Here is a 16746-nt window from a genome sequence, read left to right as displayed (position 1 = left end):
ACTCCAACTTTGGATATTTCTCCCCACTCGTTCTTCAGGCCACCTTTGTTTTGCTGGCCTCACCTGAGGTCTGGCCCTTCCTCTCCCCTTAAAATCTAGTCCTGGATCCTTCTAGGCAAAGACATACTCCAGGGGTGGAGGGGTGGCTCCAGGGGTGGAGGGGTGGCTCCAGGGATTGGGGAGGTAGCTCCAAGGATGGGATGGAGTCTCCCTGGAGCAGAGGTGAGCTTCCAAAGGGAAGCCTTCTAGAGCCAAATCCCCAGCAAAGGGCCTCCTTGCATCCTGCCCCTCAAACCTGACCACTGTGGTTGTAGAAAACGAGCCAGTGAGCTGGGCCCAGGACGGAGTTGCGGTGTCCCCCCTTGCTCAGGGTTTCCCTGGAGAGTGCTTCCCCCAGGATCACATGGTGTCGTACTGCATCTGCATCCTGGTTGGGGGGGTGGCGGCAGGAGTCAGCTCAGGGGGTTCCAGGCCTTCCAAGTACCCATCTTGTGTCCCTTTGCCTTGGCATGGGAGGCTCACCCTCTGAGCTTCACCCTCCACCCTTAGTAACCCCATCCCCATGGTCTCACCAGGCTGCTGCTGTTGCCCTGGGCCTCCAGGGAGCTGTTTGTGGGCACAAAGATGGTATAGGCAGTGGCGGCCTCGATCTGGGCCACCAGCTTGTGGTGCTAGGCACAGGGGCAGGACACAAGGATGGGCATGTCAGTCCTCAGCCCTGAGGCTAGGAGCCAACCAGGTCCCTGCAGACCCCTGGGCAGGCACTCCCTTTCCACAAGCCTCCCTCACCTGCAGCAGCTCCCGGAAGAGGCGGAAGGCAGGTACCAGGTCCAGCTGCTGCAGCAACCCCTGCCCAGTCTGCACATCCCCTCGTGGGGGCAGCAAGACCTGGTATGGAGCACAAGGGGCTATTGGTCTCTCATTGCCTCTTGGACCACCCAGAAGTTTCCCTGCATATACCCCCCTCTTGCCATACCTGGTTGAGGATATGTAGGACACCGTTGGTGGCCAGGAGGTCAGCTACATCCACGCTAGCATTCTGTACCCAGACTCTCTGGAAGGCAGCAGGCAAAGCTCAGCACAAGAGGGCACAGACATATGCTCAAGAGAGGCCTAGCCTGCTTCAGAGACTCAGGCTGTACCAGGTGGTCACATAGAGCCTCATTAGGGCTCATGTGAGAAGAGTAGATACTTGTGTGCGGACACAGCTCCTAGTAGGACAACTGCTGCCAGCTCAAAGACACACTGCCATCAGCAACATGTCCTGAGCACATCCTCTGAGACTAGCTCAGGGCTGGGGCCCTCTATCTCCCCCAGAAGCCCTGGTCTGGGGAAACCTGCAACAACTCAAGCTTCCTCCCATGCCCTCTTCTTCCCAGAGTTCACCTCGTACCCCACTGATGTTGCGAATCTCCCAGTGTGTGGTAGGGCTTAGGGTGTCCACTTCCTGCCCACTCAAACTGGCCAGCTTCTCCTCAGAAAAGGTACCCTTGAGAAAATGGGCCCTGAGGGGCCACAGTTTGGGGAGGGGCATGGAACCACGTTAATATAACGTACAGAGAGCCCTGTCCTGGGCCCTACACCAATGGGTGAATACATGCTAGACAGGGGACCCAATTCTCCATCTCTCTGGGGAGGGCCTAGATCCCACCCAAAAGCCCCCTCCCATGGTCTGGCCCAAGCATAATTGCCCCACCTGACCAGGTTTGGCAGCATTTTCGGCTGCAGCCAGAAGGCCTGGTCCTCGGGGCTCAGCCTGCGGATGGCAGACTCAGAAGGCACAAGGGCTGTGACTCGGCTGTCAGCAGGAAGAGTGATGTCAGCACTCTGCACAGTGAGCAGGGGGGCAGAAGTAGTGAAGGCAGCACGTCAAAGTAACCTGCTCCCAGCTCCAGCTCTTGGAGATGGTAGGTGGCACCCGTGCATCCAGGAAGGCCTCCTGGCTTTGAACCCCTGCCTCAGTGTTCTCCCCTATCCTACCTTGAACCACTTGAAGAAGGCAGAGAAGTGAGCATTGGCCTCCAGTTCCTAAGGGATAGGAAAGAGCTGAGGTCATGGGACTCAGCAAATTTAAGGGCAAATTCAAGGGCCCCTCTACCCATTTCAGGTGCATGGGAGGACTCCTATCCAAGCATAGGGAAGAGAGTGAGTCTTCACACCACTTACCCGGAAGATGTCTCCATAGCAACTGAAGCCATCACCCCCAAAACGAGGGGGACATGTGCAGACTCGTTGACCTCCTCCTACTGCCTTGCAGGTAGCCTGGTAAGGCCAGACAGACATGGCCCCCATTCAGAACCCATATGGCAAACTCTGTTCCCCCCTTGTCATCCATCCCCAGCTGTCTGTCTGTCCAACTATCCAGCCCTACTACCTCTCTCTCCAGCCCTGTCTATATTCACAGAGCCCCTTTTAGTGGGCCTAGCCTTGCTCCCCAGGATCACTGAACATGTGACAAGGAAATTACCCCATCCTATCATGACAGTGGGTTGGGGGATGGGAATCCCAGGGCTAAGGGGTACCCATGTGGCCTTGCACTCTCAGGAGCCTGAGCAGAGAGCAGGAGCTAACAAAGCCAGAGGGGGTTGCTCAGGGAGGCAGAAGTGTTGTCACATGGGGCAGAGTGACATCAGGTGTCACTGAGGAGCTTGGAGTAGCCAGAGGAGCAAGGAATGGGGGTAGGGTGGAACAGAGAGGAGACTGGTTAGGTGCTGGGGCTGTCTCTTCTAGGGCCTCTGGCCCTAATAAGGAAGCACAAAGACTATCCTGTGACAGGGGCAAGAGAATGACATGGTTGAATATGGGGGTTAGCATGTCTAATGTTAAAGGAGACAGAGTGACAGAACTGCTTAGGCCCACCTGGAAAAGCCTCCCCAGGTCTCTGAGCCCTCTCCCAGCACCACTCACCAGGCCATGGCAGCCACCGTTGCCCACACGGCAGGGATCGATGGGGCTGCACTCATAACCGTCCCCAGCAAAGCCCAGCTTGCAGGTACACCGGCTCTGGAGAGGTCAGGGAACAGAGGGCCTCATCTCACCACGGGTACCAACCCCAGAGTCCATCACAACCCAGGAAGGTATACCCACATCCCATGGTGAGCTTCCCCAACCCTGCCCCAGGAGAATCGCCCTCCAGATGGGACCCAGAGGTGCAGAGGGAGGATGGACTCTTAGGATGAGGCTGAGGAGGTGGTAGCACTGGTGGGGAAGCCTTCCTGGGAACTCGGTGCCTCTCTGCACTCAGAACTCTGAGAGGGCCACTGAGAAGAGCAGCTTGTGACCAATGGGCAGGTGTCTGCCAAAGCCAGTCCCCAGGATGACAAGTCAGATTCCATCCCCATCCCTGGCACACTGTTTGGCTGCTCTGGTCCCTCCCCGTAACTCCAGTACCCTTGGGCTTGTCCACACTGCATGTGAGCGATCCATAAGACACCCTCTGAACTCAATTGTCCTTGTTGTCAAATTAGGGGCATCTCAACTCACTCGTAACCTCATTCTAAATTTTAAGGCTCCCAGTGGGATTCAGAGCCCTTATACGCATCTGCGTTCTTACCGTTGATGCCCCCTAGACTGGTGGCCAAGAGGCCGGCATAGAATTGGGAGGTCAAGGAGCCCATGGGTCCTTACACAAGTTCTAAAGGTTTAGGGATGCTCCCTCCATGGGCAGGGCCTCTTCCTGCCTTGCTCGGCGTCACGATCCCCAAGTCTAGAACAGGAACCAGCCTGTTCCTCAGTAACATGAGAGAAGCCAATGAGTGGGTGAATGAACCAGTCTCTGACCTTGAGCTTGGCGTGGACATTGCTGGAGTCTGTTGGGGGCCGGGGAGGCGTTCTTGGAACTGAGGCCCTCAGCCACCCTGCTGTTCCTGACCCTACTCTGTCTTACCTGCCCAGGGCCCACATAGCTGCAGAGGGCATCAGCGTGGCAGCCACCTCGAGTGTCCAGCACACACTCATCAATGGCCACACAGACGCGCCCATCCCCGCTCCAGCCTTTGTGGCACGTGCAGTGGTGGGTGCCCAGGTCCCCAGGGACACACTCAGCCTGTAAGAGTTGTGGGTAAATGACTCAGGGATGCAGGACCAAGGGCTGAGGGCCAGGGATCCCTGTCCTGACCCTGGGTCAGAACTTCCAGGAAAGGGCAGGGGAACTAACGTTCTGTGAGCAGCCGCCGCGGTCTGGATGGGAGCAGGGGTTGCTGCGTGTGCAAGAGTAACCATCGCCGTCGAAGCCATTGAGGCAGACACACCTGGGGGCAGGTGAAGGAGGGGCCTCCTTGAGCCTGAAGAAGAGGCTGAGCCAACCACTGTGTAAGATTACGGATGGAGTAGAGAGGGGGAGGAGCCCTCACCTGGCAACGCCTGCCTGGCTAACACAGCGAGCATGCCGGTGGCAGAGCTGGGCCAGCCCCATGGGCCCACAGTCCCCCATAGACTCATTGCAGAAACGGCCTCTGAAGCCAGGAGCACATGTGCCATGCTGACACACACCCCCACTGCCTGGACGGTTGTCACATAGGCCATGGACACAGCCACAGTCTGTAGGGAGGAGATGAAAGCAGAGAAAGTGAGGCAGTAGCAAGGCTGATTGGGACCCAGGACTGGTTTTTCAAGGTGAGGCAGCCAGTACAGATTTGACTTCAAGGTCACTTCAGACAGTCAGGCAGATGAAATGTGAGGGGTGGGGGGTCATTCTGAGCTGTCAGTCACCCCATTCTAACTGCCCTGTCCCTAACACCACCATCAGGAAGATGTCCAATGTGTCTGACCAAAATCCTGCTGGCTTTAGATTAAAATGCAGTTCTCTTCCTGGCATGGGTGAAGGAGACAACATCTATTTCTGTTCCCAGATCTGGCTCCACGCCCTCTGGCCTTCATTACTCTTCTTGGTACCCTAGTACCCTACTGGGAACCCCTAACATCCTTTCTAAAGGAGACCTTTCTCTCTGGGAAGTGACCTAGGCCAGGCAGGACCACTCACCTTCCTGGCACTGGTCTCCATGCTTGTTTGGGTTGGAGCAGATATGGCAGGCGATACCCTTGTAGTCTGGGAAGCAGAGGCAGGCCCCATTGCCCTGGACCCCATCACTGCACTGGAGGGTGGGCAGGACACAGGATCAGTTCCAGGAAAGTGTCATGCCACATTCCCTCCCCTAATCCCTCTCTCTCCCCAGTCTGGCTCTGAACTCCTACTGCCCCTACCCCCATCCAGGCCTCACCCTGGAAATGACTTTCAATGTCGCTGATGCTGCCAATGAACTAGCCCCTAAAAGGCACCTGGCCCTGGCAGTTTCATGCTCAACCTAGAAACACATAACTCCCGTCTTCTTTCATAACACAGATCACAAAGTAGCCCTGATGTCATAAAGCAGATTACTAAAGAAGATACCAACAAATAAGCATTTTTGAAAATAGATACAAAAATCATTAAACTAATTATTTCTAACAGAAGCAGTGGAAATAATTAAGTACAATTTCTACTGCCTAGATGTTAGGAACCAAAGGCCAGAGAGAGAAAGGCTTGGCTCCGACCTAGACTACCAGCTTGGGAAGGCTACCTATCTTCCCCACACCTCACTCTGGGGAGCAGGGACTCACATTGCCTTTGCCATAGCAGGGGTTAGAGAAGCCCCCAGGACACTGTGTGCAGTCAGGCCCAAAAAACCCTTTGCAGCAGCCACGTTTCTGTAAGAGACCAAGCAGACAGGAGAGCCCAGGGTATGCCCTGCCTTGCCCAGGCAACTCCTGCTCCCTAGGCCCATCCCTAGGTGGCACCTCTTCCATCACTGGGATGCAGTGCAGCTCCCTGGCAAAGGCAGCCCACTCAGCTCAATTTGGGGGCCCCAAATAAGTAACAAGTGCCCAGAGTCCCCAGGGAGCACGCCCCCATGCCTAGACTCACTGTGATAGTCTGGTTGCAATAGTGAGCACAGCCCTTCTTCAGCATGTTGAGCCCAGTAGGGTCATGGGTGTAGACACACTCCTTGGGGAAGATTTCCTAGGGCATGGCCATGCAAGGCCAGTCAGTAGAGGAGACACTGGGCCAGCCCCTTTACCAGGCAGCTCTGGGTCCAGATCCTCAGCAGAGCCATAAGGCTCTGAGCTTCCAGATCTGGCTTGGCCTCCCGGCTCCTACTTCCCCCATCATAACTCAGGAGAGGAACCAGTGAGCCATTTGGGAGTCAGAGATCCCCAAGATCTGGGCCAAGGGCTGCTCACCAGCTTCACACTGTTGGGGGGGCATTTGCTGGTATTCAGGGCTTGGCAGTCCACACAGGAGCCCTGGGCAGGGGAGGGAGATTGAGGAGATGGTCAGGCATTGTTTATTTATTCAACAACCCTGAGAAAGTGACATTTAGCTGAGACCTGAGGGATGAAAAAGAGCCAACCACAGGAAGGCCAGGGGTAGTGTTGCAAGGAGGCAGGACCTTTAAGAAGCATTTAGGGTCATGAGGTCCCCCCTCTCACAGGGATTAACAGAGTCCCCTGACAGTGGGTTAGTGATCATGACAGTGAGTTGTTAAGGAGAGGGCCTTGCATCCTCTCTTGCCCTGTGATCTCTCCTGCATGTGCCTGAGGCCTTTCTGTCACCAGGGCCTCAGCAGAAGCCAAGCAGCTGCTGGCGCCTTGCTCAACTTTCAGAAGCATGAGCCAAAATAAATCTCTTAGAAAATTACCTCTTCTGCCTCAGGAGATGGTCACCTGTCCCCACGCACTAAAGTGGAAGTGGGGGTACGGGAATGGCTGAGTGTGAAAGGCTCACCAGGACGACCTTGTACTGCTCCTCGTCACAGTTTTTGGGCAAGATGGGCAGAATGGTTGGTGGCAGCAAGATGCCTTCCAGCATATGGATCACACCATTGGCAGCTGGCACATCCACTCTCCTCAGAGGCACTGCCTCAGGTCCCAAAAGGATGCGCCCCTGCCGCAGAGACAGGTGTGCCACTTTGAGTCCAACAGGCCTCCACCTGCCTTCGTTGTGTCTGTCACATGGAACAACCCTGCCGTGGGCTGACCCCTCCTCCTAGAGGCCTTTCTGCCCTGTTGGATCTATCCCTGCATCCCCCCAGATCTCCACCACAGCCTAGCAGAGTGTCCTGCCTACCATGGCTCAGGTCACACAGGCAGTGTGAAAGAGGCCAGGTGACCAGCCATCAGTAGTTTCTTCCTTGGTCTGTGTGTTCAGACATTCAGGGACCTTACCTCCTCAGAGATATTCACAACCAGGACCTGGTTTGCCATGGTGAGGACCCGCCCCTTGGAAATGAGCTTCTCCACGGTCAGCTAGGGTGAGGAGATGATGGCTTTGGGTGGGGCACTGGCCACACCTTGCTCAGGTGATGCACAGCAACCCCCCAGCCCTCCTCAACCAAAGACAGCCCCTAGGATCCCTTCAGCAGGTGATGGCTCAGAGGAGGGTCACTCACCTGGCCGTGGTTGTAGATGTGGTACCTCACCAGCTCCTGCAGTTTAGAGAGGCCCTGGCAAGGGAGAAGGAATTTGGCTCCTGGAGGCCCAGCGAGGAGGGTGGAGGCCAGCCCTGCAGCCTCTTTTCCCCACCAAGCTTACTGATGTGAAGAGGTAGATCAGACGACCATCACGCAAGCTGTCCACAGCCTCATTGCTCGGGACAAAGACTGTGAAGGGCCCAGGCCCATCCAGGATGGAAGGTAGTCCACAGTTCTGTGGCAGTGGGAGAGAGGCTCAGGGGGCTCCATGACCAGCCCCCACCTTGGGTTCCTGCCACTTTCAGCCTGAAGGGAACTCCCACAGAGTAAGTGGGAGACATGGACAATGGATCCATGCTACCACACTGAACTACAATCCCACCAGGATGGTAATGGGAAAGTTCTAGATGGGGTAGGAAAGGCCATGCTACTCCAGGACCCCAGAGCACTGTAGAACAGATCCTGGGGTAATGAAGAGTCTTGGCCCAGAAGCCAGATGGCCAGGACCCTTCCCCAGCTCACCTCCAGAATGGTTTCAAACCGGCTGAAGGCCTCGGTAGAGGCAAGGATCTGGTCAATGGTTTTCTGTAAGAAGGGATGTGCATGAGATTCCCAGAGAAGGGGTAAGGCTGCTTAGCCACCAGGGAGAAGAACCATCCTCCTGCCTGCCAGACGTGCCCTGCCTCCTACTTGGATTCTGCAGGACTCAGAGGTCACCTAGCAGCACAGGGTGGAGAGGAGGAAGGTGCTGGCTCACCTTGGGGTCGCCAGGGAGCCTGGGTGGGGGCTGCCACCGCAGGGCAGTGACAACATGGAAGACACCATTGGCTGCTATGTAGTTGGCCTTGTGGATGCTGAATGTCTGCTGGGGTTGGTCTTTGTACTTGTAGGTGTATCTCTGAGGAGACACAGAAGTCTGACTACAGCCCATATGCTGGACCCTCTGTCCTGAGGGTCCTTCCCATCTGCACACCTTTGCCAGGGCTGTCCTCCACCTGTGACTTCTCTGGTCCCCAAGCTGAGGTCACCCCCTTACCAGGCGGTTGAAGGTGACAGTGATCTCCTGCCCGGCCAGTGTCCACCACCTGCGTGTGTTCTGGGTCCCTGTGTCCTCCAGGATGTGCTGTCCTGCAATGATGTGCTGTCTGCAGAGCTCCTGGGCAAGTGCCGCCTGCAGAATGGAGTGCCGGGTGAACCCAGGAAGGCCAGCCCTCTCTGTGCCACCCCTGGTTGAACAATGGAGGGGACAAGATTCTTCCCAGGCCTCTGTTCTCCAAAGTGTGAATGAGGGGCTATCTTTGGGGCCTGAAGCTAGGGGAAGCTAGGGACAGCATGGAGGGAGGTGGTGAGGCCATGGGTTGCTCTGCATGGGAAAGGCTTACGTTCATGGTCCGAGGGGTGAGGGAGGAGCTGGAGGAGCTGGGGGAGCTGGAGGAGAGGGATGGCACCAGCACAGTGAACGGGCCCGATGTGGTGAGGATCTCCAAGCATCCCTGCTCTGGGTGGGGGAGTCAGGAGAGAGAGAGGGAGCATCAGAATAGATGGGGAGACCCTAGAGAATGGGACTGAATCTGGGATGACCTCAAGCATTAATCCTAAGTTGGGGAGTTGGGATGGGAACCTTGGGTCTAGTTTGGAGGGTAGGTGGGACCATCAGGGTTGTGGACCAGATCCCACCTCCGTCATGCACCCCACCCAACCCATTCTTTGCTGCTGGGGCTCCTGGCCAGAGAAACAGGGATCTGCAGAAGCCAGCCCTCCCTCCTTGCCAGTGCTGCCTTTATGAGGGGCAGGGTCACAAGGCAGGCTGTGGGGAGCACACACCCAGCATGGCGATGGCAACTGTCAGCCGCAGAAACACCAGGCCTATCTGGTTGGCCCTCTGCACTTCATGGAGCAGGTGTCCATAGCAGGCACGCCCATCCCCTACCTCGCCCTCCTTGCATACACAGCTGGGGGGCCAGGAAGAACTGGTTAGGCTGTGTATGCCAGTCTCCCTCCTGGTCCTCTCCCAGCCCTCCCTGCAGGGCCCTGGAGGCGCACAGGCCACCCTCTCTGCTCTGCTCCCACCGCCCCCCCAGGCCCCTGTGCCCACCTGGTCTTCCCTTCAGGGGTCACCTGGCAGGTGGCTGATTGGTCACAGGAGTGGCGGGAGCAGAAGGCGAAGCAGCCAGCAGAGGCATTGTGGTTGATGCTGAGCAGGCCTGGTTGACATGAGCAGATGGCCTGGCAGGGGCAAAAGGGGACAGTGCATTCATCCATGAGAATTTGGGAGAGCTACTCCCTATGTCTTCCTCACATAGCCCTGTTGGCCCCCACGATTGCCCTCAGAGAATAGGGGTAGCATCTTCTTCCGTCCGGGGGGACTTGGGGTGTTCCAAGGGCCTTTGGCTTGCCTCGGACTCGGCAGTCAGAGTGGGTGGGTAGATTGTGGGGACAACCCAGCCTGCGCCCTGGCTCACCTTGCCTGGCTTCTGGTATATACACAAGGTGGAGTTGCTGGGGCAGCCACCAAAGTTGGTGGTGCAAGGGTCTTGGGGCAGACACACACTCCCATCGCCATGGTAGTTCTCAGGGCAGTGACACTGGGCCTGCCCTGTGGGGCTCACTTCGCATCTAGCCAGCGGGGAGCAGGGTGATGGTTGGCAGGGGTCGAGAGCTGCCAGGGCAGAGAGAAAGCCCGCATGAGTCAAAACCCAGGAGTTCCATCCCCTTCACAGCTTCCACAGGGGTGGCCAGAGTTGAGGTGAACAGGCTTCCCTGTTCCTGCTCCACCCCTGAGCTGGAGTCCCCAGCCTCCAGCTCACAGGCTCACCTTGGCATTTGCTGCCCTCCTTGGTGTAGCCTGGCAAGCACCTGCAGGTGGGGACTTCCTTAGAGCACTGGGAGTTTGGGGGGCAGTTCAGGTCCTGGCAGACGCGGAGCTCTAAGCAGAGAAGAGAGATCACAGTGATGGACAGGGTTGGGGAGGAACACAGAAACCAAAGTACTCTGCCCAACTTGCTGTGTGACTCTGAGCAGAGCCCTGCTGTCTCTGGGTTTTCAGACAGTGGAGTTCCGGAAGACACAACTTCTCTCCGACCAGGCTGCAGGTAGAGATCCTGCTGAGGCTCAAATCCCACCTGTTGCCCTACTCATCCTTCCCCACAGAGAACCTGCCATCCTAGGCTGCCCAGTAGCCTTGCTCACCTTGGTCACAGTGGGGGCCAGTGTATCCAGCAAAGCATAGGCAGCTTCCATTCCCCAGTGGGCCACGGCTGCACACACCGTGCACACAGCTGCACACTGGGAGGGGCAAGGCAGGGATTTGTGGAAACTCAGCCTCACCAGGACACATACAGGGACATTGGGTTTCTGCCCTATGTGTGTTTCCAGGACTGGCAGGAATAACCTTGACACAGGACCACAGTGGATAGGAACCTAGAGAAGGCAGTGGCCCCACCTGGGGTCAGGAGTGCTCAGGGAGGAGGTCTCAGAACAGCATGTGTGAGGACTTGGGGTGTGAGAAGGCCAGATGTGCCTCCCTGGAGGGGAGGGGCAGGGCTGAGGAGCTGAGAGGGGCTAGGGGACACTGCCCTGCAAGCCTCACCTGATTGGCAGTCAGGCCCGAACCTCTGGGGATCTCGGCACTCCTGGCAGGCTGAGCCACTGAAGTTTTCCTATGAGTGCCTGAGTCAGTGGGGGCCTTCTGACACCCCCCTCCTGCCCTCCTCACCCTAACCCTACTTGGCCCTCACCTGGCACACACAGGTCCCATTCCCAGCCATGCCATCCAAGCAGGTCCCGTGCCCATTGCATGGGTTCTCAGCATTTCCAGGACATTCTGTGAACCACCCCCAAACTCAGCTCTGTCCCCAGAATTCTTCCCTTGGTCCAGACCCCAGGAGCTCCACCCAGTACCACATCTGGCTCCTCCCCAGGGCAGCCAGGGCTAGGAGCCATGCTTGGGAGGCGCTGGAGCAGAGGGGTCATAAGTGAACAAGGTGAGAGGGAGGGGAGGATGGGGCTGGGACAGGGGTGGGCAGATCAAGACAGTACCCGCCCCCATACCGTAACACTCGGACCCCCAGTAACCAGGGCAGCAGGCCTTCTGCACCACATCCTTCCAGCATTCCAGGCTGCAGCCACTCAAGGACATTAAAGAGTCCCCCAGCTGTACCTCGAACCTGGGAACGGAGGGTGGACAGGATGATATCCCTCACTGCAGCCTCCCACACTGGGTTCCAGGGCTCCCATCCCTCCACTCTCTTCTCTGCCTGACCTAGAGCTGAGATCAAGGCTTGCCACATAGTAGGTTCCCAGTAAACACCATCTGCCCCTCATGTTCTTCTTCCCCCCTTGCCTGCCTGTCTCTGCCTCCCTGGAGGGCGCAACAGATGGGGAAAAAGTGAGTCTTTGTCCTCACTTGCCAGCCTGCAGGGCTTCCCTGCCCTCTACTATCCTGAGGATGCTCCTGGAAGTGGGCAAGATTGGGGTGGGAGGTCCTTACTTGCACTCCTGGGATATCTTCTGTGGGAAATGCCGAAACCAGCCCGAGGGACACATTTGCTTCTTGATAGCAGCACACGTGGTGCAGGGTACATGAGTGACAAACTTGGTCTTCACATCACAACGTTTGGACCGCACCTGGGCCATGGATGGAGTGTGGACTGAGAGACCTGGACCCTGCACCCAGTCCTGACTCTGTCCTGGTTGCAGCAAGGCCAAGCACCCCTGCCTGGCAGGTTTCCATCTGGTCAGTGGGAATAAGCAAGGATGGGAAGGCCCTGAGAAACCTCCTTGTCACAAGTTCCTAATGCCACAGCATGTCCACAGCCCAGACACCTCCAAGTCTATCAATACGAGGAGAATCTTGCCATTTTGTTTTGCCTTAGCCCAACTCAGGTGAAGAAACTGAAGCCTAGGTTGGCCCTTGTCCAGTGTCACTCAGGGAAAGGGTGTGAATCATGGACTAGAACACAAACTCTTAGCCTCAAACTCATGCTTGCCTTTCACCTAAAAATAAACAGTAAGCTAGACACTGGTGGCTCATATCTGTAATCCTAGTTATTCAGGGGGCAGAGATTAGGAGGATCATGGTTCAAGGCCATCTCAGGCCAAAAAGTGAGAAGCTATCTCATAAAATACCCAACATACACAAGGGCTGGCAGAGTGGCTCAAGTGGTAGAGTGCCTGCCTACTAAACGTGAGGCCCTGAATTCAAGCCCCAGTACCACCAAAAAGAATAAATAAACAACATGTCTGACACTGAGCCAACAACTGCTTGGGTCTCATATGCCAGCCCGACCTGAGGACTGGCACAGGTGGCACACTGTAAGAATACAGCGACTCCATCCTCCATTCACAGGCACTAGAAAGAGATGCAAGCTTTCAGCCATGCCCCATGGGGACTGGTCCTCTGCGCTGAGCATTTATTTCCCCACATTGCTGATGAATGGAACTCTCCACTGCCCCAGGATCTGAGACTAAGAGTCCCAGACCAGAGAGAGGCTTGGCTCTTGGGTAAGCACAGCGTGCAAAAGGATCTGGCCTGTGTGCATTTGAGCTGAACAGCCATGGTTGACCAAGTCCTGACTCCAGGCCTGGCTCATAACCCCTCTCCGTCTCGTCCCCAAATGCAGGCACCACCCAGGGTCTAGGTGATCAATTGGGGAGCAAAGAGAACTCAGAGGATCCAGGCTGGGGGTCCAGGTGGTTTCCCGGGGCAAGTGATAATTGACTTGGGACTTGAAGGTTGCAAGAGTGTTGACCTGGGGCAGTGCTCTGGCTGAGGAGGGAGTAGAAGCAAAGGCTGGGAGCAGGAAAAGCAAATGTGACATGCAGAGTGGCTGGAGGAGAGGCTAGAGAGGGACTGGTGGCCAGGCTGGTGAACAGCCTTGAAAGCCTGAGTGAAACAGCACTGGGGGTGGCCCCAGGACTCGGTTTGTGTTTTAAATGGGCATAGAGAACAGAGTGGGGATGGGGAAAAGGTCATCGCCTAAGGATGGCCCAGCTAAAGCCACTAGGATAAGCTGGGGTAAGTGTTTAGGGCTCAGGTTGAAAACAAGAAGGGATCTGGCTTGCCTAGCTCCTGCAAGTCCACTACTGGGATTAACTGCCAGAAGCTGTAGCGCTGTCCTTTGGAGGGTGTAAAGGGTCAGAGGCAAGGTGCATGCTGATGGGGAAAGTTTGGGAGGCTTGGGGCATGGCCCAGAGAAACCAGGATGTTCTCATCCTGAAAAGTGCTGAGGATGCTACACTCCAAAGGGAGTGAGCCCAAAACATCCCTTTCCTAGAACGAGTTACAGATGTGTGGTTTCCCAAAGCAAGAGAAAAGGAGAAGTAGTGCTCCTGACTCTTTCTTCTGGTGAGCATGAGGGTCTCTCTGACACTGTGATTTGGCCTTTTCCTCTCACAGCTCTACAAAAAGGGAAGGTGCTCACGGCAGCCCCAGGGGCTGGCCTCGGGGCTGGATGCTGCAGTCTCATTCCCCACCCTGAGCCTCATCTTTTCTGAGTCAGAGAGAGCCTAGGAAATTGGGTAGTGTAGGAGCAGAGCAGCTACTCTCTCAAGGGCAAGGGCTTGGCTAGTAGTGGGCTCCCCTCAAGGCCACTTGGTCAGACAGGCAGAGCTACCAGTGTGGCCACCACTCTGACTCAGGGATCAGCTCTGAGAGGAAGGCTGGTCAGTCTTGGGTAAGGCTCAGGGAGGATAAGAGAGTGCTGTTTTCTCTCTTGGGGCAGAGCCAGGGCTGGGTGAAGCAGTAGGCAAGGGAGGACCCTGGAGGAAACTGGAGCATTGTTACTGTGTGTGAAGTGGTGATGGGTGGATAAGCAGTTGACAAATCAGCTCCTCTCCAGGGACCACACCCTAGATAGGCACTCAGGCTCTGCGTCTGCCCAGCAGCCTGGAAGTTGCATCAACAGCAGAGCCTACAATCCTGCTGTTGATGCTGCAGGGTGGAGCTAGTGCTGAATCAGATTCTGTTCTTCCTAGGGCACCTCAGGACCTGCCAGAGCCAGAGCAGGTGCTCCTACCCCACTCCAGTTCATTGCTGAGTTTGCAATGCCTGCCTTCCATAGAGATGCTGCTGGGGGAAGCAGAGGAGACATAAAATACAAGCCTGTTAGTGAGATGGTGGAAGATCCTCCAAGCTGCAACCAGGATCCTAAGAATTTTCTGGGCTGACCACCCAGAACTCAAGTATCCTAAGAGAAGAAGGGCCCCCAAACTGCTTCCCCCCTACTCTAGATCAGAGCAGGAGGGGATAGGACTGAGTCCTGGCCAATGGCCCTCTCTCTCTCTGAACCCTGGCTTAAGACCACAGCTCATGTCCAGCACAGAGGTAGAGCTGGGTATAAGGCTGCCAGATAGACAGGTGCTAAGTCCCTCCCTCAGGAAGCCCTCTGTGCCTCTGCTGCTGGAATATGCCTGAACCAAATCCTGCAGCTGCACCTTACTGGCTGTGTGATCCAGGGGTGTCCTCGCCACAGGAGGGCTGAGTGACTGTAAGTGTGAGATAAAGCCAGCATTGCTGCATCCCCATCCACAAAGACACCCCACTCTCTTCCCCAGCCCAGGCTGACTGAGCCCCAGCCCCAGAATTGCAGACTTTAGGGTGCTCAAAACTATAGGTCTGATGAGAAAAAACCTCCAACCTGAGGCTTCTCGTTGATACCTGTCTGCATTACTCACAATATAAGGGGGATACCAAAGCCTGTTAAATTCCCTTGCATTGTACACATGGGAAAACGGAGGCAGGAAGCAGGCAGGAACCTACCTGCAGGGCTCAGCACAGCAATTCTTAGCCTTTCCATCATCACTCTCACCTTCTCTGCCTCCCATCCCCTCTTGGGCTGGCCATGGAGTGAATGAAAACCTCCTCATCACCTTTCCGAGGAACCACAGGGAGTATAAGACAAAGAGCCCAATGGTGGCAGAGATCCTGGATCACTGTGCTGGGGGTGGAGCCTGGGCAAGGCTTCCCCTCACTGGACTTTACTCTGCCCATTAGTGCCGGGGACAGCAGCAGCTCCCCCAAGAAGTAGATGAACTTGGCCTTACAGGGGAAAGTTCCCTTGCCTGGAGGCAGATTCCAGCCAGAGGACTCTGAAGCCCTTCCCCAAGCTCGAGCAGAAGCAACATCCCTCCCATAGGACTGGGTGGACCCTGCAGCCAGGCAGCCATAGGGACTGGCCATATGTGCCATAGGGACCATGGCACAGCTGCACATGGGCCTCCTGTCTGCTCACTAGCATGCCTGTATAGGGAATCACAGACTGTGGTTTGGAGCACAGCTCCAGTGAGTGGAAATGGCCTGTCGCCATCACCCTTGGGCCTGGGCTTCCTCGCTAGAACAACAGGACGTGCTTGCTCAGAGATTGGGAGTTCTCAAGGGGTCAGGCTGATCAGTGGCAACTCTGTAGCTTGAAACTGTTTATCTCCAGGCAGACTTGGGGTTGGACACAGGCACACGCACATCCATACGTGTATCCCATGTGAGGTTTTCAGTTTGTAGGTCCCATGGAGGTTGATGGTGATCTTATCTCAAATCTCCAGGTAAGGGCCACAGAGACCTGGGCCTCAGTCTGGCCAGGGAGGTCAGGAGGATTGGGCTGGCTCTGTCCCCCTTCACTTATCGGCTGGGGAACCCTGGGACAGCTACCCATACCACACAGCTGGCTGGGCAGACACAGAGGAAGGCAGACAGAGGCAACCCTGCGCCCCAGGTGACCAGACACAGACCTTGGCCTGGGGAGGTGGGTACCACAGTTTAGCCACCTGGGCCAGGACAGAGGTCAGACAGGGTCCAGCTGTTCAGGTATCCCCAGACCCATGCCTATCTATGCACAGTCCTTCCCTGCTCCTACCACTGGCTGGTGAGCCCCGAATACCACGACCCCTACAACTGATTTATACTTACCTTCTGCCCCCTGGTAACACTGGAGCCCACCAGGCAGAAGGCCAGGAGGAGGCAGAGCGGGAGGAGGCTCCGAGGCTCCGCCATGGTCGGCAGGGAGCTACTGTCCAGGACAGAAGTTGCAACAGCCGGCAGCTGGGGAATGAGCTCAAAGAGGCAGGCACGGGACAGGCAGGCGGGATGGGCAGTCGCCTTAAAAGTGCCCCGCCAGCTCACCCCCACAGGAACCCACCAGGATTTCCTCCTGCGTATCAGCAGCCTGCAGGCGGAAGGGAAGGCGCTGGCCACTGACCCCTGTGTGGATGACCTGGGCCCCTGTTCAGGGCTTGCCAGACCACGATCACCACTCCCGGCACTGTGGTCTGGAAGCCCAAGCCCACCATTAGCCACAGGGTCTGG

The 16746-nt window shown here is 56.4% G+C and overlaps 1 protein-coding gene across 9 annotated transcripts in view; it reads right to left on the bottom strand.

Annotated features, from left to right (window-relative positions):
* Stab1 (stabilin 1) overlaps positions 1-16746 on the bottom strand; it is a 26197-nt gene extending 9451 nt beyond the window's left edge. For 2 of the 9 annotated variants that reach the window (XR_012436313.1, XM_074043882.1), the window contains exons 1-34: positions 16351-16746; positions 11938-12074; positions 11499-11614; positions 11186-11271; positions 11038-11107; positions 10638-10733; positions 10264-10374; positions 9911-10107; positions 9544-9674; positions 9273-9400; positions 8831-8946; positions 8485-8619; positions 8206-8346; positions 7971-8033; positions 7570-7683; positions 7428-7481; positions 7204-7284; positions 6764-6922; positions 6220-6282; positions 5903-5998; positions 5599-5685; positions 4982-5093; positions 4353-4539; positions 4157-4250; positions 3887-4045; positions 2908-3003; positions 2167-2262; positions 1981-2028; positions 1697-1827; positions 1394-1505; positions 977-1054; positions 790-888; positions 573-671; positions 296-427 (exon numbers count right to left, since the gene is read on the bottom strand). Coding sequence is in view for 7 of the 9 variants with exons in the window: in XM_074043882.1 (XP_073899983.1) it covers positions 296-427; positions 573-671; positions 790-888; positions 977-1054; positions 1394-1505; positions 1697-1827; positions 1981-2028; positions 2167-2262; positions 2908-3003; positions 3887-4045; positions 4157-4250; positions 4353-4539; positions 4982-5093; positions 5599-5685; positions 5903-5998; positions 6220-6282; positions 6764-6922; positions 7204-7284; positions 7428-7481; positions 7570-7683; positions 7971-8033; positions 8206-8346; positions 8485-8619; positions 8831-8946; positions 9273-9400; positions 9544-9674; positions 9911-10107; positions 10264-10374; positions 10638-10733; positions 11038-11107; positions 11186-11271; positions 11499-11614; positions 11938-12074; positions 16351-16434 (3708 nt within the window). In the remaining 2 variants the exon portion in view is untranslated. Of the gene's footprint in view, positions 1-295; positions 428-572; positions 672-789; positions 889-976; positions 1055-1393; positions 1506-1696; positions 1828-1980; positions 2029-2166; positions 2263-2907; positions 3004-3886; positions 4046-4156; positions 4251-4352; positions 4540-4981; positions 5094-5598; positions 5686-5902; positions 5999-6219; positions 6283-6763; positions 6923-7203; positions 7285-7427; positions 7482-7569; positions 7684-7970; positions 8034-8205; positions 8347-8484; positions 8620-8830; positions 8947-9272; positions 9401-9543; positions 9675-9910; positions 10108-10263; positions 10375-10637; positions 10734-11037; positions 11108-11185; positions 11272-11498; positions 11615-11937; positions 12075-15207; positions 16305-16350 lie in introns of those variants that run through there. The other 7 variants (XR_012436312.1, XM_074043877.1, XM_020182533.2 and 4 more) reach the window with 7 other exon arrangements.

Source organism: Castor canadensis, chromosome 10 (assembly GCF_047511655.1).
Source record: "Castor canadensis chromosome 10, mCasCan1.hap1v2, whole genome shotgun sequence".
Classification (NCBI taxonomy): domain Eukaryota; kingdom Metazoa; phylum Chordata; class Mammalia; order Rodentia; family Castoridae; genus Castor; species Castor canadensis.
Note: the sequence above shows the minus strand (reverse complement) of the source record. Positions and strands in the feature narration are given on the sequence as shown.